Raw genomic sequence first — 23082 nt, 5'->3', positions numbered from 1 at the left:
TGCAGATGCTTGGTGCTGCCTGACCGAACCCAGCCCTGGGAGTGAGACGTAGACAGTACGGCTGAGGACCACTGCTGTAACAGAACCACATTTTGAGCATCTTCCTGTTTTCTTTTGGAGATTTTTAAGTAACAGTTCTTCTGTAAGTAGGCAGTGAAATCTGTAATATATTTGCCCCGTGCATGTGTACCCATGCTAGCTGATAAGCTCAGATGCATCTGTAAGGTCAGAAGAGCAGTTGGGACGCTGTCTTCCTCTGTCTCCTGGGCCCCAGTGTGTAAATGAGCAGGCAGCCCCAGGGCTGCACAGCAGGTGTGGTCTGGCCCCGCAGGCAGTGAGGGCACACGCAGCACAGGTGTGGTCTGGGAGCGTCATGAGATCAGTGACGGTTTCCTTACTACCGCACAGCCTGCAGTTCATCCTCAACCTCCTTTAAATCTCCTGCTTCATATAAAAGAAGAGCCTTGGTCAAGGTTCCCAGGTCTCCAGTGTCTGGCCACTGTTAAATTGATTAATAGGTTCTGACTCGAGAGAAACAACATCTGATGGTCTCTGATTAAAGATTGACTGTGATATTTGTTGGGTGACCATCTTTGGGAGAAATCACTTCATGTCTCCAGACCTAAGATGATCTCATTTGTAAGACTGAAAAGGTAGGTTCTGCCTCCCAGGGCTGTTGTAAGTTACAGTGAGATGACCCCTGGACGGGCCGAGCACTCTGCTGATACAGACCGGGCTGCAGGACATGGGGGACTGGGCGTGTGTACAGAAACACTGTGGGCTTCAAGCCTCAGCCGCGCCATTACCAGATGTTAGGCCTTGGGCAGGTCTCCTTGACATCTGTGAGCCCCGATTTCCTTCCTTAGAACATGCCAGTTATGCCTACTATGTCGTGAATTGATATGAAGTATCCAAAAACTTGAGAACCCCATGAACAGCATGAGAAGGCAAAATGATAGGATATTGAAAGAGGAACTCCCCAGGTCGGAAGGTGCCCAATATGCTACTGGAGATCAGTGGAGAAATAACTCCAGAAAGAATGAAGGTATGGAGCCAAAGCAAAAACAATACCCAGTTGTGGATGGGACTGGTGATAGAGAAACAAGGTCCGATGCTGTAAAGAGCACTGTTGCATAGGAACCTGGAATGTTAGGTCCATGAATCAAGGCAGATTGAAAGTGGTCAAACAGGAGATGGCAAGAGTGAATGTCAACATTCTAGGGCTCAGCGAACTAAAATGGACTGGAATGGGTGAATTTAACTCAGATAACCATTATATCTACTACTGTGGGCAGGAATCCCTTAGAAGAAATGGAGTAGCCATCATAGCCAACAAGAGAGTCCGAAATGCAGTACTTGGATGCAATCTCAAAAATGACAGAATGATCTCTCTTCGTTTCCAAGGCAAACCATTCAATATCACGGTAATCCAAGCCTATGCCCCAACCAGTAACGCTGAAGAAGCTGAAGTTGAATGGTTCTATGAAGACCTACGAGACCTTTTAGAACTAACACCCAAAAAAAGATGTCCTTTTCATTATAGGGGACTGGAATGCTTTTGTAGGAAGTCAAGAAACACCTTGAGTAACAGGCAAATTTGGCCTTGGAGTATGGAATGAAGCAGGGCAAAGGCTAATAGAGTTTTGCCAAGAGAACGCACTGGTCATAGCAAACACCCTCTTCCAACAACACAAGAGAAGACTCTACACATGGACATCACCAGATGGTCAACACCAAAATCAGATTGATTATATTCTTTGCAGCCAAAGATGGAGAAGCTCTATACAGTCAGCAAAAACAAGACCGGGAGCTGACTGTGGCTCAGATCATTAACTCCTTATTGCCAAATTCAGACTTAAACTGAAGAAAGTAGGGATAACCACTAGACCAATCAGGTATGACCTAAATCAAATCCGTTATGACTATACAGTGGAAGTGAGAAATAGATTTAAGGGACTAGATCTGATAGACAGCCTGATGAACTATGGACCGAGGTTCGTGACATTGTACAGGAGACAGGGATCAAGACCATCCCCATGGAAAAGAAATGCAAAAAGGCAAAATGGTTGTCTGAGGAGGCCTTACAAATAGCTGTGAGAAGAAGAGAAGCAAAAAGCAAAGGAGAAAAGGAAAGATATTCCCATTTGAATGCAGAGTTCCAAAGAACAGCCAGGAGAGATAAGAAAGCCTTCCTCAGTGATCAATGCAAAGAAATAGAGGAAAACAACAGAATGGGAAAGACTAGAGATCTCTTCAAGAAAATTAGAGATACCAAGGGAACATTTCATGCAAACATGGGCTCAATAAAGGACAGAAATGGTATGGACCTAACAGAAGCAGAAGATATTAAGAGGAGGTGGCAAGAATACACAGAAGAACTGTACAAAAAAGATCTTCACACACACACAAAAAATCTTTACCACCCAGATAATCACAATGGTGTGATCACTCACCTAGAGCCAGACATCCTGGAATATGAAGTCAAGTGGGCCTTAGGAAGCATCACTACGAACAAAGCTAGTGGATGTGATGGAATGCCAATTGAGCTATTTCAAATCCTGAAAGATGATGCTGTGAAAGTGCTACACTCAATATGCCAGCAAAGTTGGAAAACTCAGCAGTGGCCACAGGACTGGAAAAGGTCAGTTTTCATTCCAATCCCTAAGAAAGGCAATCCCAAAGAATGCTCAAACTACCACACAATTGCACTCACCTCACACGCTAGTAAAGTAATACTCAAAATTCTTCAAGCCAGGCTTCAGCAATACGTGAACCGAGAACTTCCAGATGTTCAAGCTGGTTTTAGAAAAGGCAGAGGAACCAGAGATCAAATTGCCAATATCCGCTGGATCATCAAAAAAGCAAGAGAGTTCCAGAAAACATCTATTTCTGCTTTATTGACTACGTGAAAGCCTTCGACTGTGTGGATCACAATAAACTATGGAAAATTCTGAAAGAGATGGGAATATCAGACCACCTGACTTGCCTCTTGAGAAACCTACATGCAGGTCAGGAAGCAACAGTTAGAACTGGACATGGAACAACAGACTGGTTCCAAATAGGAAAAGGAGTACGTCAAGGCTGTATATTGTCACCCTGCTTATTTAACTTCTGTGCAGAGTACATCATGAGAAACGCTGGGCTGGAAGAAGCACAAGCTGGAATCAAGATTGCCAGGAGAAATATCAATAACCTCAGATATGCAGATGACACCACCCTTATGGCAGAAAGTGAAGAGGAACTAAAAAGCCTCTTGATGAAAGTGAAAGAGGAGAGTGAAAAAGTTGGCTTAAAGCTCAACATTCAGAAAACTAAGATCATGGCATCTGGTCCCATCACCTCATGGGAAATAGATGGGGAGACAGTGGAAACAGTGTCAGACTTTATTTTTGGGGGCTCCAAAATCACTGCAGATGGTGACTGCAGCCATGAAATTAAAAGATGCTTACTCCTTGGCAGGAAAGTTATGACCAAGCTAGATAGCATATTAAAAAGCAGAGACATTACTTTGCCAACAAAGGTCCGTCTGGTCAAGGTTATGGTTTTTCCAGTGGTCAGGTATGGATGTGAGAGTTGGACTGTGAAGAAAGCTGAGCGCCGAAAAATTGATGCTTTTGAACTGTGGTGTTGGAGAAGACTCTTGAGAGTCCCTTTGACTGCAAGGAGATCCAACCAGTCCATCCTAAAGGAGATCAGTCCTGGGTGTTCATTGGAAGGACTGATGCTGAAGCTGAAACTCCAATACTTTGACCACCTCATGCAAAGAGTTGACTCATTGGAAAAGACCCTGATGCTGGGAAGGATTGAGGGCAGGAGGAGAAGGGGACGACAGAGGATGAGATGGCTGGATGGCATCACCGACTCGATGGGCATGAGTTTGAATAAACTCCGGGAGTTTGTGACGGACAGGGAGGCCTGGCCTGCTGCGATTCATGGAGTCGCAAAGAGTCAGACACGACTGAGCGACTGAACTGAACTGAACTGATCCAAAAACATCTACCCTGTGTTTGGCACGCAGCAGGAGCTCAAATGTTGACTCTAGTTTAGCAGTAAGCACTTTCCGCTTTGCTCATGCCTTCCTGGTCCTCATAGTAAAGGATCTGATTCCTCAGACACACAGGAAAGGTTGAGTTTTAGGGCTGAGGTGGCCTCCATCAAGGTCTGTATGCCTCTGTGCAAAAATCTTTGTTTAAAGCTCAGCACATATACACACACCCATTAAAAAACGGGAAGATGGGCCAATGTTACGGCCTTAAAGGGTGTCGTGGCAAGCAGTAGGTCCACAATAGTACCCAGCCTAGGTCCACAAGGCCCACTGGTGCAGCAGGCCCTGGGATCTTCCTGTGTAGATATTTACTCAGCTGAAGCATCACTCAGAGCCTATCAGAAAAATTAAATTATTACATTGAGTTAGCTGACATAATTGTTTGCAGATAGTCATCTTCGACAAATGGAGCCCCATTATGACTGAGCCTCTTAAATGACCACATCTTATAAGTTGCCCACGGCAATCAAGAAATGACATTCTAAACGAGAGGAAATGTTTGAAAAGATTTAAGCCCTGAATCCCAGTTTATCATTGTATTAGCGACCTGCTGTTCACTGAGTGCCTTCTGTCTTCAGCATCCGTCCTCACTACAGCCTGGCCCATACAGCTTCTTACCCCTTTTACAGGTGAGGACACTGAGGCCGAGACAGGCTAGGAAATTCGCCCAAGATCACTACACAAGTGACATGTCAAGCCCTTCTTCTCCGCTCAGTCAGTCGTGTGCAGGGGGTGGAGAGGTGGAGGGGGAAAGGAAGTAAACCAGGTGAGTGTCAAGGTAGTTGAATGACCTCCCGTACAGAAAAAAGGAAGCGAGCGAGCACTGACCAGATTCTGGTACTGTGTGGGCACTTCCACAAAGGTTATCTAATTCATAAAAGATGTGTTCTGTAAACCAGGGTAGTTATATGCAAAAAAATACACTTCTCTGGCCAAACCAGTGCTAGGAAGGTCCCCTGGAAAAGGGCATGGCAACCCACTCCCATATCCTTGTCTGGAGAATTCCACAGACAGAGGAGCCTGGCAGGTTACAGTCCACGGGGTCGCAGAGTCAGACACGACTAAGTGACTTTCACTTGCAAACCAATGATAAACCTTTAAATAGTTGACAATACTTTCAATATACTAACAAATTTAATCTAAAAATGTATTTTAAGCAATTCCACATGGTGCCTTTTCTTGATTTGAGGTGCATGGTGAGAACCAGGACATGCTGAGAAGGATCATGGTGCATGGCCAGGGTGGGGAGCACGTGGACAGTGGAGGTCAGCTAGGGAGACTGGGGTCTGCTTTACACAACCGTGAGCCTGGGGTTCAGGTCGTCTTGGCGACTGGCGAGCCTCTGTAACAGAGACAGCTCTTCTCTAAACTAGATTTTTATAATCAGTGTTTAGATGAAAATAAAGCCATATGCCTAGGAAGAACATAGCTGTCTTAAATAACACAGTTCCAGATATCTTATTTTGGTATCCGATGTTTAAGTTTTTCTCCTGTCCCTGGCTCTTTAGAAATTCTTGATATTGCATGTTTGTTCTCTGAAAGGCCCATTTCTCTTAGGAGTCTGTGTGACAACAAACTTGAATCCATGTCAGACAATTCCTGAGAACTGTTAGTAACCTCTGCTCCACCTTATTGCTAGAAATACGTCACGCCTTTCTTATTATTCTAACATCTCGTCTAATTTTCTCAATGAAATTTTCCCATCTTCAGTAAAATCTATAGGGAGATAAAGGTAGAAATGAGATCCTTCATTGTTATCTGTGGTTATTTATAAATGGAAAAATGAAGGTGATTTTTGTTTTGCTTTTTTTCCCCCCCTTCTCTGGCTCTTTCTGAATGTCCAAAGATTTTTATATTTAGTATCTATTACTTTCTAATGAGAAAGAAAGAGACAGACAGAAGAAAATAGGAAGGCACCTGGTAAGCTGGGGTGTGTTCAGGATGAAAGGCTCTTCACCCCTTTAAATGCGCAGTTATGTATATCTTGGTGTGAGTTTTTACTCCGTTCTTCAAGCAACTTTTGCTATCTGAGCCCAGGAAGACTAAATCCTAAAAATGGGAAGCAAAAACTTTGACCAGAGGAGAGAGAAAGGAAGTTTAACTCCAGTGGTAAGAACTTGAAGACAGGCCAGTTCAGAACAAGACCAGAGGTCTTCGCCATTTTTGTACGAACCATCTCTCCCAGAAAAGTGCTGAGAAAATAAATGCTCACATCCAGGTTCATGCAAACCTTCCTCCAGCCGTAATTAGGAAGGGCTGCAGCTCCAGGGAAAAGCTCTGCTCACAAACAGCAAACCGTGTAAGCAGTTCCCCGAACACTGAGGACAGCCGCTTTTATTTTGTTTGTTTTTTCTAGTTGGTGAACAGCTGCTTGTGGTTGAGAATTACATCATATTCAGTTAATTAAGTCACATTTTCTGCTCATTAAATTGTTTCTCTTTCACACAATGGAATTCAATGCTGTATCTCAGTGTTTCATGATATAAAGATCACTGGATTCCAGGTGTCCCGCCAGCTGTGAATACACCTGTGAGTCACTGGACCTATAAAAACAAAACCTACTCCTTGAGCTAAACTTTTTCTCCAACAATAAGATGAGGTGAATCTCAAAACTATTATTCCAGCCGTAATTTGCTCTGCAACAGAACTGTCCAGACGTAAGTCATCGCTGCTCATTTCGCTAAATTGTAAGATTGATTTCAGGTACTGGCCTCTGGACTTTTTTCTTTTTTTTTTTAATGACAGTCATTTTTGCCTACTTTTGCAGTGCACACATTCTCCCAAAAGCACACCTTTGTCTTGACAGGCCTGTCTGTATTTGAAGAGGCAGGTCTCCAGTGTCACACATGCGTCGTCGCTGCATGCTGGCCTCTAGGTGGGCAACACGTCTGTCTCCCATAGGTGTTCAGCGATCTTTGGGAGTTTTAGCCAGGCTTTCGTGGTGTTGAATCAGTGTGGATTTGCTGCTGGTGGGAGGAAATCATGAAAAGCATAGAGAAGAAATTAGTTGTGGGCCTCTTGCCACTTACCGAACAAATCAGAGGGTGCATCAGATACTCCCTATGTGTGCTTAGCCGCTCAGTCATGTCCGACTCTTTGCAACCCCATGGACTATAGCCTGCCAGGCTTCTCTGTCCATGAGGATTCTCCAGGCAAGAATACTGGAGTGGGTGGCCATGCCCTCCTCCAGGGGATCTTCCCAACCAGGGATCGAACCCAGGTCTTCCGCATTTCAGGCAGACTCTTTACAGTCTGAGCCACCAGGAAAGCCCAGATACTCCGTATACTTGACCTCAAGTCTTCACAGTAGCTCAGTTTTAGGGTCACTGTTTCAGGGATGAGAAGGACCAGACTCGGTATACCTACAAATCCATACACAGGAGTGCGTGCTAAGTCACTTTAGTCGTGTCCAACTCTCTGTGACCCTGTGGACCATAGCTTGCCAGGCTCCTCTCTCCATGTGATTCTCCAGACAAGACTACTGGAGAGAGTTGCCATGCCTTTCTCCAGGGTGTCTTCCCAACCCAGGGACCAAACCCACATCTCTTAAGTCTCCTGCTTTGGCCGGCAGGTTCTGTACCATTAGTGCCACCTGGAAAGAACACAGGATAAGCAGTGCCTGACCGAAGCCCGTGCATTTTCGCCCTCACCAGACTGCCTGATGGGTGATGCATGGCTTCATAGAGTGCCTGAGAGCCTGCGGTGGGCGAGGAAACCCAGCCCTCACTGAGAGGGGTTCTGTTTCATATACCTCACTTCAGTATTTTTCCAGCCCGTTCATTAGTCGATACCTGCAATGACTCTTCTCTGCTGGAACTGAGGTGTCACAAACCTTAGCTCTGTATCAGTTGCTGGGCACAATAAAAATAAGTCAATAAATGAAGCCCAGTCAATACTGAGATACTGTGGTCCTTTAAACCATATCACTGTTTGCTGCGAACTTTTAAAATCAGTCCCTCCCTTAGTAGTAAAAGCATAAATGTATTGATAAGCTTATTTGAACTACAGGAGACTTCTGTGCTCTCCTAGAAGGTTTCTGGCAAGTTTTGTTTAAATTATAAGTTGTCCTAGTACCTGGAAAATGTAACCCTTGAGGCTGGCGGTTGTATGAAACCTGTTAGCGATGTCTGGCATGTCTCACTGACCAGGCTCTTATCCTGTGTTTTAAGAACCAGCTCCTGGCTGACCATGGCCATAATCCCCTCATGAAGAAAGTTTTTGATGTCTACCTGTGTTTTCTTCAAAAACATCAGTCTGAAACTGCTTTAAAACACGTCTTCACCGCCTTAAGGTCACTGATCTATAAGGTACGTGGTCTCATCAGGGGAAGTCGTCCTCGATTGTCACCTGTTCTCCTCTGTCCCCCCGGGGCTGAAGGGGGCATTAACTAACCTCTCTGGGCCCATTTGCTTCCTCGTGTCCATCTAGTTTCCCTCGACGTTCTACGAGGGGAGAGCGGACATGTGTGCGGCCCTGTGCTACGAGATCCTCAAGTGCTGCAACTCCAAGCTGAGCTCCATCCGGACCGAGGCCTCCCAGCTGCTGTACTTCCTGATGAGGAACAACTTCGACTACACCGGCAAGAAGTCCTTTGTCCGGACCCATCTGCAGGTGCGTGTGCTTTAGCTTTCCAGGACACGTGCGCCCTGCGGAATTCTGCTTCAGCAGGAAAACCGTGCGTGTCAACATTTACCAAGTTACCTTGGTGTAAGTTCTGAATGGTCTGGTCGCAAGACGGAAAACTCAAATGTCATATTTACTGGTTTGGTTTATTTCATCCTCCACGTTGTACGATTGGGCCCAGGATGTGTTTCTGTTGGTAAATTGACATTTAAGTATTGAGTCAGGACTGGACTGACTGAAATTACGTTCAGTCAGGATGTACAGAACCTACGAGAGGATTCCTCGCAGTAAACATCTCAGGTAAGACACAGAGAGCCCAAAGTAGTCCTTTCCTGTCGTCCATCTGTCAACACACCTGCCATTTCTCCAGAGTTAAAATGTGCCAAATTCCCTGCCCTGTAAACCGTACCTGCTACTAGGGGTCTTAGGTATTTTTGTAGACCCTCTTTTTCTACAAACACATACAGGAGTGCCTTCTCTGTCTCTGTACTTATTCCTTTTTGGAAACAAAAGTATTTATGGTTTGCAAACTACATCCTAGGATTCCTGGGTGCCTGGAATAAAGCGGAACCCACTCCTGGCCTGGACAGGGTGTGGTCATCCCTGGAGGACAGGCAGACCCTGAGGCCTCTGTGCCATGTGCCTAGGGCTGTAACAGGGGACTTGAGTGCACCAAGGAGCAGGCCAGGGGCTTCCCAGGGGTGTGAAGGACGAACAGGGGGCTGGGGATGAGCATGTCCCAGGCCATGGATGAGAAAGGGCCCAGCCAGGGAGCGGGAGAAGGTCCGCACAGTAGGGTTGAGAATGTGGAGGTATCATGGCAGATTCAGGGGGATCACCTGGACTCCAGACTGAGAAAGGATCAGGAAGTCAAGGCCTGAGCTCAGGAGACCTTGGGGAAACCATGTCAAGTCTAGGTCAGAGAGGATGGAGTCCTGGGTTGTGGAGAGGTTAGAAAGAAGAGGAGACTGCACTGACAGTACTTGGTGATGGATTGTACCTGGCTGTGGTGCAGGAAAGGGGGGACAGGTCGCAGGTTAGTTGAGTAACTAGGTCAAGGCAGTGCTAATATAGACCCTCAAAAGACAGATTCCCCCATGCCATGGTTAATATGTATATGTTTTAATAATAAATGCAGTGGATCATCCACTTTTGAATACTGAACCCATATAAATCCAAGCCAAAACCAGAGAAGTAAATAATAAGGTCTCCATGTATACTGGAGAAGGTGATCCGTAATTGTCCAAGTGACATGGGCTCATCTGCTTCTCATCCCTCTACACTCGCTGCCCAGCATTTTGCTGTACAAACAAAAGAAGTAAGGAGAGCAGAGTCACCTTCTGGAATAATTCTTGGAAGCGGGTGGGGAACGACTCAGATGCTGTTTCCCACACTGGAGCGACCCCTGCCCGTAGGTTCCCCGTTGCCCCATCCCCGTGTACATCATAACCAAAGTCAGAGGCTGAGCCGGGGGCGTCCCGTGAAGGTGAATTGATTGGCTCATGTTGTGTGTCCCTCAGATCGTTATTTCAGTCAGCCAGCTGATAGCAGATGTTGTTGGCATCGGGGGAACCAGGTTCCAGCAGTCCTTGTCTATCATCAACAACTGCGCCAACAGTGACAGGCTCATCAAGGTGGGTGGCCCGGTGCCATTTTATTTTTTAACCCCCGAGACCCGGTCTTATCATCTGGGAAACGCATGCAGACAGACAGATCACAGCTGAAAGCCTGTGTCTTCCCTCCACCCTTGTTCCAGCACACCACCTTCTCCTCGGACGTGAAGGACTTGACCAAAAGGATCCGCACGGTCCTGATGGCCACAGCCCAAATGAAGGAGCATGAGGCCGACCCCGAGATGCTGGTGGACCTCCAGTACAGCCTGGCCAAGTCCTACGCCAGCACCCCTGAGCTCCGGAAGACATGGCTGGACAGCATGGCCAGGATCCACGTCAAGAACGGGGACCTGTCCGAGGTAGCCCCACATGCCTGTCCGTCCAGGCTTTTTGAGAAAACGAGTCATGCCCCAGTCGCTGAAAGAAGCTGATTATGAGAGAAGCTTCCCAGTAATTCAAGAAGCCAGTTAAAAGCATGTGATACTTCAGTGTTGGGCTCAGGGGTCCTTCATAGTCATTTAGCATTTTTACAGTTTAGAACCTCGTAAGGGGATTTCTCTGGCACAGGAGCATTGTTTGCCAGCTCTTAGAAGACACCTGTGCTCACACAGGTGCCGCTAGCGCAGATGCGCTCAGCTTCTGCATCAGAACTCCTCTCCCGACCTAAAATGCAACTATTTTATGATAAAATGAGATTTTCCTGATATGGAAGTCAGCTGGGGCATGGCCCTCTCCTCTTCGAGGTACTGGTTTTGTCTCTGAACGCAGCAGGGGTCAGAGCTGCCCCGGGTGCAGAGCCCGTGGTTCAGTAAGCAGCAGCATGGCGGGTGCGGAGGTAGGGTGTGTGGGCCTCCAGGAGACCGGCTCCCAGACCCAACGTTGACTAACTCGGTGACACTGAGCCTGTTCTTAACCCCGCTGTGTCTCAGTGACATCATCCGTAAAATGGGGGCAATTAAGGACAACGATGGGCTCTAAGGCGGGTTCTCTTCATGTTCCGACGAAAACTCTGCTCAGGGTTCATGCCCATGGCATTTAGGTGTGATCAGCAGAACGACCAAAGAAATATGCTTTTACTTTTAAACATGCTAATTGCTTAAATTAGTGAAATTGTGTCCTACATCTGAAAAGTATATGTAGCAATTCTTACTTTTTGATTATTCAGAGTACATTCTGTTTGATTAGAAGTTTAATCTAAAATATCCATTAGCCATAATCAAAATGAATTACTCACTTGTTAGTAGTAGTAATTTTTCTACCACTCTGACGAGAACCAGGGCTTAGGCATTAGAACCTTATAGTAGGTTCATGTCTAACAGCTATGTTTGATGTTTTATAAACCATGGCAACTCAGTTAAAAGAATTTATTTTTGTTTTTTCTTACATTTTAAAGGTGTTTATAATGTTATCCATTGAACATTACATTACTTTCTTTAGAATTCTATTTTTGGAAAAAATTTATAACTTCATTGTTGTTGACAGAAAAATACATTAGCCCCTGAAGTTTGAGTAGTTCTCTCTGAATGTAGGAATGCCCATGCCTTTTCTTCAAGGGATGCTCTTTTCCCTTTAAGAGAAATAATGCCAAAATTTTAGATATAGTAAGAAAAAATGCTTTTTAAAAATCTTTTATCTTTAATAAAAGTTTAATAATTCTCGATAGAAATGGGCCTTACCAAACTTGTTGCCATTCATCTGAATTCAGAGTCTCATAATTTCAATTTGTGTGAATTGTCCCACTTTTTTCTATAGGTAAGATGTCAGCCATTAGGAACACCAGCTGATGCCTTGGGATCTAACATAAATACATGCAGTTATTAGGTTTCTGATGGTGAGCTTTGTGCGTTATAACTGGTGATTCTGAAGCATGTGTCTTTTACTATAGGCAGCAATGTGCTATGTCCATGTCACCGCCCTGGTGGCAGAATATCTCACACGCAAAGGTAAGAAATGATTCTGTGTTTTGTGAAATAATTGTAAAATTTTACAAAGCAGCAAAGACAAGCGAGAGCCATTCAGAAAGATTTGAGGTGGAGGATGTGTGTGTGTATGTGTGTGTACACTATATTGTTCTTGTTTAGTCACTTAGTCATGTTCGACTCTTTGCGAGTCTGTGGAGCCTGCCAGGCTCCTCTGTCCGTGGGATTTCCCAGGGAAGAATATTGGAGTGGGTTGCCATTTCCTTCTATACTCATTGTTTTTTTTAATTCGCTGATATGACGTTTACTTGACTAGGTAAGCACCGCAAAAATGCAAAACAAAAGTAGGTGGTGTGTTGTCATATAACCTCTTGCTAATAACTCCATCTTGCAAAAACTAGTTAATGAGCTTTGCCTCCGGGAGCTCCCGGCTGGCCGGTCTCCAGCTAGAGAGATTTTATTTTCCCTGAAGGTAGTTCCCTGGAACTGTTTACCCATCACACGGCAGCTGTAGCAGGAGGTCATCAGACCGCATTTTCTGGAGCACAGCCCGGTTGGCGCTGTCGTGCGAGGAGGCAACCCGCAGGCCGGGACCTGGCCTCCCCATGGAAGGAGCGGGTGGGAGTATGTGCCGCCCCCTTGTGTGTAAGGGCTGGTTCCCACGTCAGCAGGCTGCAAGTTCTCTCACGGCTCCTCTGGTCAAACACCCGTTGCTCGTCTCCACTTCCCAATCGAGAACGCGGGGCTTTCAGAAAAGCCGGCTGTGTTCCCGTGTGTACTGGAGTACAGCTGCAGCAGGTCTGGCTGGACCCTGCACCGTGTGAGGAATATCGTCAAGCCACTGCGGCCGCCGGGTTACCTCTTGGCGGACCGCTTCCTGCAGGAGCAGGGCGAGTTCTGCCCGCGTTCTGGGTCACCCCCCAGCGAAGGGGGTGACGTGACAGCTGGAAAGAAACAGTGGTTTCTGAGCCTGTTTCTCTCACTGGCTTTGGCTCCTTCAGTTTGCTTGGTATCTGAGCATGGGTCATCTTATCAAACTACTGTTGTTACTATATTCTGCTGTGAATTTGATTCAGTGCCTATTTCAGTTTATTTAAGGATTACACATGTTTTAATAAAGGTGGGTGAAAAATGAAAAGGGATGAGAAAGGACATCCCTGGTGGTCCAGTAGCTAAGACTCTGCGCTTCCAAGGCAGGGGGCCCCCAGGTTTGATCCCTGGGTCAGGAAGATCCCCTGGAGAAGGAAACGGCAACCTACTTCAGTATCCACGTGCTGCAACTAAGACCCAGCACAGCCAAATAAATAAATAAATTTTTTAAAGGGATGAGAAAAGGAAACAAATTAAGGGTGGTGAGGCCTAAATATGAGGAAGTCAATGAAGGCAAGTGCCCGGTGGCCCCAAGTTTCCCTGTGGAAATGCTGGCATGAGACACAAAGTTTCAAGATTGGTTTTCATTCAGCCCAGAGACAAAACAGGGCAGGAAGCACCCTCACGGCTCATCCACCTTCAGGCTGATAACTCCAGCTGTCTCCTGCTGTCTCAATTCTAGGCATGTTTAGACAAGGATGCACCGCCTTCAGGGTCATCACCCCGAACATCGACGAGGAGGCCTCCATGATGGAAGACGTCGGCATGCAGGACGTCCACTTCAACGAGGTGAGGCCCAAAGCCCACACGAGAGTCTCAGGTGCTGCCATTCCCCACCCCTGCCCCCAAACCAGGGTTTTCTGTCTGCAGCCGCTGTGTCCACACTTGGCTCTAAGATAATTCTCCAGAACACTGGCACAAGCTCCTGCCATTCCCCTTTCTTGGAACTCCTCCTTTCCTCTGGAGAGAGTCTGTTGTTGTTGTTTAGTTGCTCAGTCGTGTCCAGCTCTTTTGCAACCCCGTGTAGCCTGCCAGGCTCCTCTGTCCATGGGATTTCCATTTCCTTCTCCAAGGGGTCTTCCTGACCCAGGGACTGAACCCACGAGTCCCGCACTGGCAGGCAGACGCTTTACCACTAAGCCACACGGGAAGGCCCAGAGGGAGTCTGACAAGCTGGCTAGTGGTGATGTAAGACTGAGAGCTTAAACTCTCGTGGTAAAAGTCCACTGTTTTGAACCATAAGGTTTCTCATTCTTTTCAGGAATTAATTTCTCTGGTTTATGGGGTTTACTTGTTTTAATCTGACTTTTCAATCAGTGTCCCCAGACATGCAAGGCCGCGAGAGGCCAGACTGGGCTTGGGGACAGAGCAGCCCCTGTCCACATCCTTGGATTCCTGTTTCCGCTTGAGTGCTGTCCCCCAGGGCCTGTGCATTCATGAGTAGATACGATCACCCTGTCCCACCCCCCAGAGAGACTAAAACATTTGACTTTAGATCGTTGCAGCAGTTTCTGCAAGTTTCTTGCCAAAGCGGGGTCCCCTTGCAGCCACTTCTCTGTGAATAGACAGTTTTGAAATAAAGCTAGGTATCTGGAAAAAAGCCAGTTTTCTGCCACGTTCCCTGATTTTCTTCTTCCATGAGTGTCTGCCAGAAGAGCTTTTCACGCGTGCCTGCCTCCCCTCAACTTTAAAGCAAAATGAAACAGTCAGGAGAAAGCTTTTTAATCATGCCCTTCTTTTAAGGAAAATAAGTGGTCTGTTTCTTCATGTGGAGAGAAAGAACAGAGACAGGAGTAAACATCTTCTGCCTCTATTGTAGTTGATTTTAATGAGTGGGGGTCCTACTTAATGTCAGGACTTTGGATCATGTTCATGCCAGTAAGCAGGGCCCGTGAGCAAACATCCTCTGTGACACTGACCATCCGTGAACCAGCAGTTCTCAAAGTGTGGCCCCGAGGCCCCTGGGGTCCCCAGTAACCTTTCAGGAAGTCTTTGAGGTCCTTCCTTTTCCACCTGTCTCTGTGAGGCGGGATTTTCTTAGTCTGCATCATCCAGAATAATATATTGAAGAGATTGAATGCAGAAGCAGAGGCCAGAATCTAGGCTTCTCCTATGAAGCCAGACATTAGAGTGGCAAAAAAGTAGAACAATGCCACTCTTCTTAATTTTTTTTTTTAAATTTTCCCATTAAAAACATTTATTTTTGTTAACATGTAATTGGTTTATTATTGAGTTTAAATTAATTCATAAATATTTTTACATTTTTTCAGTGTTTACTCCTAATATTGTAAATATTGAGAGATAATACCCATATTCATGAAAGTTCTCACCTATTTTTAAAGAATTCTCCATGATTTTTATGATATTTAAAAGGATCTTAAGCCTCAAAGGCTTAAGAGCCACCATCAAAAATTCTGTGGTTTCAAATGACTCCTTAGATTAAAAATTAACCATGAGAAAGGAAGATAATATATTGAGTGATTTTACATTTAAAAATTAATTTTAGCCAAAATACGTAAAGTTCTGTTAAGTATTCTGAAGGAGGAAAAAAAAAATGCCAGTTGGTTATTACATGGTATTAACCATTCAACTGTCTCTCCACCTTGACATGCCTGGACCAATGATAGTTTTTAATTTTTCACTCTGACATGTGAACCTGACCCTGAGCAACAAGGCCCGCATGCTCTTGGCATTGAACTCTTCACTTCAAGGAGAGCTTGACTGGGTTTTTCCCTGAAAAGAAGCCTGAATGCATCGGCTCCTTGGAAGAACCACCCTTATCCCTGCCGCCCAGTCAGTTCTCTGGAGCACAGCACTTTTGTTTAGAATTCGCGATAAGGAAAAGAGCGATACCAAGAACAACTAAAGATTTGAAAGTTAAACAGTTCTGGATAACCTGTCCTCAAGGATGATAAAATGAAGCTCAGGATGGCTCATCAGATTAAGTCACAGGCTGGAAGAGGCTCAGGAGTAGAGCCTAGGGAGTGAGCCCCGTGAAACCAAGGGCAGATTGATCGGGGAAATTTGTGAATGGCACCCACTCTGAGTAATAACTAAACATGTGATGGGGAAAACTTTATCAGCTCTTTTTCAGAATATGGATTTTCCACCCTGTCCTCAAAGCATAAAGTTGGTAAATCTTTAACAAGGTCCATAGTCCATGACGATCTGTCACGATTAGGATGCAACCCGGGGGGTTGTAAAGTCCCAAGCAAGCCCTGCATGTTAAGATGGAAACCAGCCAGCAGTGAAAAAATAGTGTGTACCAAAAGTCACAGCGACGGAAATTGCCATGTAACCGTTTTTGCCCTGGCCCTCAAGATGTTTCAAGAAAAAAGGAAAGTCGTATATCTCTACCAGGAGTTTTGGGGAAAGCTAGTGGGAATGGGTGTGGAACAATAGCTTAATAAGAATCGTTGCCCTTGTAATTTGCATTATTAGATATATGTAAATGCCTAAGATGCTCTCCTATGTGATTTTAGAGACACGACCTAAAAATGTGCGATTTTCCTGGCAGGAGGCCTCAGATGAGCTTTTACTGGTAGCAGTCCGTCCTACCTGACTCTGACCCACAGAGCAGACTCTCTCCCAGCTGCTTTTGATTAAAGAGAAACAGCCCATTCCTGTTTACATTTTGTCTTACAAACCAGAGCCTATGCAGATAGAAGCATTCTGTCTCCTGGGGTGTCTGAATTGCAGACAACCCCATGTCATCTCGAGACCCTCCCTCTTTACCCCGTACAGTCAGAGTCCCAGAAGGAAACCACACACACAGCAGTGGGAGCAGCTCTCGCAGAGAGACTGTTGTGACGAGTTTGGTCAGGGTTTGGGGGAGCCAGCGAGGAATACTGCAGAACCCTGGAAGTGGGCAGCAGCTGGCCCGCCACCGTCCACCCGTGGGCTAAGGGTGGGGAGAGAGAAACCACACAGAGGGGGTGCCCTGCCCGGGCTCAGTCCTGGCACGGGGGCAGGGAGGGAGGGAGGGATGGCCCCCCCCCGCCCCCCCCGCCCACCAATCTCCTGCTGGCCTGGCACGGGCTGAGCCCAGCCAGTGGACAAGGAGTCTAGCAGGCAAGCCAGTGGTCCTGGCGTGTCGGCCCCCACAGCACAGAGCAAGGGAGAAACAGGACTAAGAGGAACCGCAGTGGGGAAATGGAAAATATGGTCTATCCTTGTTACTCTCCCAGGTGCTAAAATTGCTCTATAATCTCCCAAATCAACATGCGCTGAAGCACTTTTGTAGTCATTTGGGGACTCGCACAGAGCCGCAACAAGTTAGAGCGCACACGTTCCCAGATGAGGCCTCCTTGTTCAGCTCCTGCTGTAAACCAGGTCCTCATCCAGGCTCAGAGTCGGTACTAAAATGCTGTCCAGTGTTCCTGAGCTCAGGATGTGCCTGACTTGATGGATAAGCTCCTTTCCGACAGCAGTGACAGCGCTTTTGGTCATGGGTTCAACGTTAATCATACAGCAGCAGTATATGCTAAATTAGCTGTCTTTAAACAGAAACACATAAAACAAGCTTATGTACTAATCATCAAAATTTTATAACCCGAGCCTAACCCTATATTTCCCTGAGGAGTGGGGGTCCAGTGTTCACACATTCAGTGTGGCGGTGACCTTATAGAACATGACCACAGCGAAAAATGGGGATCAACCGTTTGGCACACTCCAGTTTTGTTCCCCAGACCAATCATGGTCACTGTTCACAGAGTAAGCACGTGGGGTCAGCCAGGCAGCTCATTGCCTTGTATTAGCCAAAGAGTCTCTCTTCAGAAAGAACAGGCAAAAATGTTTACACCTACAGAACATCCCAAGAAAGAGTTATCAACACAATACCTTCTATGGTTCCTCTGTTTCCATCTCATCCAAGCTCAGTGACTGACTGTAACCCTGTAAGGGTCGTCTAAGCATCTACTTTTCCATGACCGAGACTAATCTTAAAACCAGAAAAGCTATATAGCATATCTTCATTTTCACAAGGATTCTCCAAGCCAGTAGCCATAGGGACCATGGCCCGCGGGACTTATCTAACTGCTGTCCCTCCGCTCATACCAGGACATACCACCCTGTTGCACGTTGCAAGGATTTCCTAAGCTTCCTTGTGCTGGAGACACAGGTGGACATGATGCAGCTGCTGCCCCCAGCACATGGCACGACTTCTGATGCTTTGTTGCCTTTGAGGAGAGACACCTAAACCACAATCTGAACTGAAAGTCTTCTCAGCTCTCTGTGGCCTGGAAATGTCTAACACCGACGTCTGTCAATTTGTTCCGTAAACTGTGTGCCGTGTGCTGACCCAGGGCATATAAGAGGGGCGCCTGCCTCAGAAAGTTTCACCTGGTGTGACAGTCCTCAAGCTTTAACGTGCTTAAAGCTTACTTAGATTCCTGTTACAAATTCAGATCCCCATCCCCACCCATCCCCAGATCCAGTTGGGTGAGTTGGGAATCTGTATTTTTAACAAGCATCCCAGGTGATTATTCTGATACAAGGGATTTTCAGCTATATCTTGAGAAAATGATAATTCAGTGGAAATGTGAATGATGCCATGATGTAGGCCATTGTCCAAGTCAGGTCACGTGCTGACAGTTATTCCCAAATGGTAGATAATCGAGACAGGTAGGGAAGGGCTGATACTGAAGCTCCAATACTTTGGCCACCTGATGCGAAGAGCTGACTCATTGGAAAAGACCCTGATGCTGGGAAAGATTGAAGGCAGGAGGAGAAGACAGGGACAAAGGATAAGATGGTTGGGATGGCATCACCGACTCGATGGACATGAGTTTGAACAAACTCTGGGAGATAGTAAAGGACAGGGAAGTCTGGCGTGCTACAGTCCATGAGGTCTCAAAGAGTCGAACACAACTGAGCAACAACAACAAGCTTCATAGGAAAGGTTAAATTAAATCAGTCAACTCTAAGATGCAGCAAATATTATTTAATTGAAAAAATTTTTAAATACCCTGCCACATACACAGGCTCATAAGGCATTTTCAAGCACACATGCATACACACCCACACACATGCACCCATGCTCAGCAGTAGAGAGCCATTTCCACAGACAGGTCCTGCTGCCCTCAGTTGCCCACGCCTAAAAACAACGGGCTAATTCCATTTTAAACAGCTTCCTGAATGGTTCATGAGCTTAGTGTACTGAGACCTTTTTAAGACTAGTCTAATATCATAAAAGGTGTACTTTCCAGATGCATAAAATTCATTGAGGTTTTTTCCCTTCCCCCTGACCATTAATTACTTACAGTTCTTTGAGTGTACTGACAATTTAGGGGGAAAAAAAAACTTGGCATTTAGATTTTAAACAAGGGGAAATATTTTTAGACTTTCTGTATGACCTCTTTTCAAGGTCACTGCTGTCTGACCACTATCAGTATTATTTCTGGTTTTCAAGGGATTCCTGAGAATTCAAAGTAAATTAACACATGGAATTTCTGTTGAGAAAATTGTTCCTATATGCCCCAATGTTTAGTTACTATGAAAGCTGAGTTTTTATTACTCTTTGTAATTTTGTGCTGACATGTGGTCTCTCAAACTTAGTTATCTGTGATTGCTGGTTATTTCAAAGAACCTGATGCACCAACTATAAACATCTAGTTGTAGAGTTGACATTAGCTTGAATAACTTACCTTACCAAATTAAACTTTGATGCTCAGTAGTCCATACTCTACCCTTATGAGAGAAGGACTTAACCTTTTTAAAAATAAAAGCCATTTTTAGTTAGTTATTAGGTAAAATCTATAACTACTCTGCTTTTTATGGTATACATTATCATTTTTACAATAAGTGATATTTAGACTGATAAACTATAAATCCTAAATGCCTCCTGATCAGAAGTAAAGATAAAGTAATGTCCAGGAGCATATATAAATTGATATGCATCCTCAAATTGTGATACTTATTTCATAATTATTTACTAGGCTCTATTCACTTTATCAAACATTTCTGTTTTCCAGCCATTCTGGGGCATTCCTCTGGTTGAATGGCAGATTTTTCCGTAATGAAATGAATTGCCCATCATACTGATATGCTGCTTGAATTCAGATGTCATTGTTATTAAACTTTCCATGTGTTTTCACATCTTAGTCTCACAATTAGGAGCACTTGGCCCAGATTACTTATAAGCTCTATTTGATATATATTTATGCTCTATTTGATGATTATTTATTAAGTGACTAAATCTCAAACCATTTAAAATATACCTGAAAGGCTGCTATACACAGATACCTTAGGAGGATAGACATAACATCATTTCAAAATCAAGAAACATCTTCCTTATAGAATGCTTGCTAGTTGTGGCAGTTAATATATGTTTGTGTGCATTTTTATGTCTCATAAAAATTATCTCTATTCAATTATTAATTTATTTTTAATATGGAAAGCGGCTTCCCTGGTAGTTTAGCTGGTAAAGAATCCTCCTGCAATGTGGGAGACGTGGTTCGATCCCTGGGTTGGGAAGATCTCCTGGAGAAGGGAAAGGCTACCCACTCCAGTATTCTTGCCAGGAGAATCCCATGGACAGAGGAGCCTGAGGGGTTATGGTCCATGGGGTCGCAGAGAGTCAGACACTAAAACCTTGAGTGTGGCTATTTAATCAGTGTTTTCAGTCTTTCCGCCTCCTCAGCCTCAACTCTCGGCCCTGTCTGATTCAGATTTTACTCTCTAGCCCCTCGAGCGACCTGAGAATTTCTCACACCCCGTGCTGCCGCCACTCCCACGTCTCTGCCTGTACTGCTCCCTCTCCCTGGAATATCTCCCCTGACTTCCTTGCTATTCCCACCTTTCACCTTTACCCCGCCAGCTCCTGACCATTGTTAATGCTCAGCCAGTTGTCCCTTTCTGCAACCTACCATGCCCCTCCCTTCCCCTGTCACTGGACTGTTGCTGCTCCTCTCTGCATCCCTGGTTCCCTGGGCTTAGCCTTATCAGCACACTCACCACCATCTTTTACAATCTCTTTACGGGTCTGCGTAGAGACTCAGAGCTCCGTGAGAGCAGGAAGTGCTTTCTTCATTTGATCGATGGCCACCCCAGGACTCACCCAGAGACACACAGACTACTGTAAAGTCAGCAAATGCCTACTGCTCTCAGTTCAGAGTGCCACTCTTCTGACTCGCAGTTTGGCACATCTCTGAAATCACTGTGGTTTTTTTTCACTCTGTCCTCAATATCTGAACATGTACGTCACATCTCTTCCATTTGGTGGTCATGAGTCTCTAGTCCATCAGTTCTAGCTGCTCTGAAGGATAACCCGTGTGTGTGTTTGGGGGCCTCCTCCTCAAAGCCAGTTTCATGTATACCATATCACCTGCTAAACTATCCCAAACCTGCCTTCCACATTTGGTAAAAATCTATAGAGCCATTTTTATAAATTACAGAAACTAAATTTTTTTATTTATATAGATTTGTCTTATAAACCCAGTGTCAAGCACAATGCCTCGCACATAATAGATTCTTGGTAAAATGTGTAGGTGAATGAATGAAGAATCAAGTTAATGATGTGGTAGTGACTGTGCCTGGTTATAACATTTATAACTCTTGGAGAAGAAGTTTCAGTTTTCTATGAGATTACATTAAAGTTACTCTAGAGTCTCGTGGTGCTGCTGTAACTGCTATAGTATAGAATTAAGAATCTTTAGGTCTCTCTGATCCCATCCACAGTAAGTCATGTGTCATCACTATGTATTTATATCTACAGTGTGGACCATATATAGTTTGAACAAAGCCCAGTAGTGAGAAAAGAAGGGGCCAAATGAATAGTCTGTAAGTTAAACCCGAGAATAGCTTTAAGATGGGTAACTCCTCATGCCTTTGTCTATTTTGTCATCAGAAGAATACCATGGTTGTACAAAATTTCCTGATGGGAAATTGGGTCTTCTCAGAATTCATTCACCTCTGCCACAGTCCCACAGCATCAAGGAGAATGAAGATGCTCAGTAAATCCCCAGTGGTGATGTCTGTGATGTAAGATATGTAAGAAATGCAAGGCTTTGATACAGGAACTCAACTCATTTCCTTACAGCGAAGGACAGCTGTTAGTAATACTGTAAAAATGCAGACTGATTCATTTCATCCAAGAAATTCTTGCCTACCAAATATGTATGTGGCACTGTGGGATATTACATTACTCAGTAGAAATAAGATAGCATTTTTAAAAAATGAATACAAAGTAGAAGTGATGATTGAAATAAGAGAAATTTGTTTAACTGGTCTGTTATTTACTTACAGCATTTGGTTTTCAGAGCATTTTGATGAGTAAAATTTTATTTGATCCTTACAACTCCCAAATTAGATTAGACCTTTATTACATTTCCCAGTTTTATAAATATGGTAAAGTAAGTATATGGACACTGATATTATACAGATTATATTTTTACGCTTTTCTTTTATGTAGCTTTTTATAAACAGAGAAGCATGAGAAGAATCATAAAAGTTTGCCGTGTTTAACCTGGACAGATTCTCCACTGGAAAAGATCTGAGACAAAATAAGAGAAAATTGAGAGAGGCTTTGCATCTTCATAATACAGATACAGAATGAACAGATATGGTGTTAGAACCTTCACTGATGCTTTTCTTTGTCTGTAGCTGTTAGGATAATTACTACATATATCTGACTTTAATGTTTATGCTTAATGAGACCCACAATAAAAGTATGAGACAACTGGTATACCTCTTTATAAGCTTTGGTACAGAGTTCAGTCACAAAGATGAGTTTTATGATTTGAATGTTATAAATATGACATAGGAGTTAAATGTCTTGTTTTAAAGATGGTTTATTTAAGTCAATTAGATAGTTATTTTCTGGTGAATTGATTCACAACTGCTTTTTAAATGTTTATTTTCTTTGGACCTATAAATCATAGACATTAGGACTATAATGAAACATTAGGTTGGTAATGAAGCACACAGGTCCTGCCATTCATGTACAGAATAATAGGGGATACAAACATGTTAAAAGGCAACTATAAAAGCCTTAAAAATATATTAACAAATTTAA

General features: G+C 44.6%; 1 protein-coding gene and 1 long non-coding RNA gene across 14 annotated transcripts in view; one reads left to right on the top strand and one right to left on the bottom strand.

Annotated features, from left to right (window-relative positions):
• DOCK9 (dedicator of cytokinesis 9) overlaps nucleotides 1-23082 on the top strand; it is a 270534-nt gene that overhangs the window by 227860 nt on the left and 19592 nt on the right. For all 13 annotated transcript variants that reach the window (XM_043892115.1, XM_043892111.1, XM_043892106.1 and 10 more), the window contains exons 40-45: nucleotides 8215-8352; nucleotides 8474-8656; nucleotides 10189-10302; nucleotides 10425-10640; nucleotides 12167-12224; nucleotides 13753-13859. In XM_043892115.1, coding sequence (XP_043748050.1) covers nucleotides 8215-8352; nucleotides 8474-8656; nucleotides 10189-10302; nucleotides 10425-10640; nucleotides 12167-12224; nucleotides 13753-13859 — 816 coding nt within the window. The remainder of the gene's footprint in view (nucleotides 1-8214; nucleotides 8353-8473; nucleotides 8657-10188; nucleotides 10303-10424; nucleotides 10641-12166; nucleotides 12225-13752; nucleotides 13860-23082) is intronic.
• LOC122686821 lies at nucleotides 11716-21132 on the bottom strand. The gene is made up of 3 exons (XR_006338904.1): nucleotides 21024-21132; nucleotides 11958-12076; nucleotides 11716-11848 (listed from the first exon to the last, which is right to left on the bottom strand). It is a non-coding gene; the product is annotated as an uncharacterized LOC122686821 (long non-coding RNA).

Source organism: Cervus elaphus, chromosome 30, assembly GCF_910594005.1.
Source record: "Cervus elaphus chromosome 30, mCerEla1.1, whole genome shotgun sequence".
Taxonomy (NCBI): Eukaryota; Metazoa; Chordata; class Mammalia; order Artiodactyla; family Cervidae; genus Cervus; species Cervus elaphus.
Note: the sequence above shows the minus strand (reverse complement) of the source record. Positions and strands in the feature narration are given on the sequence as shown.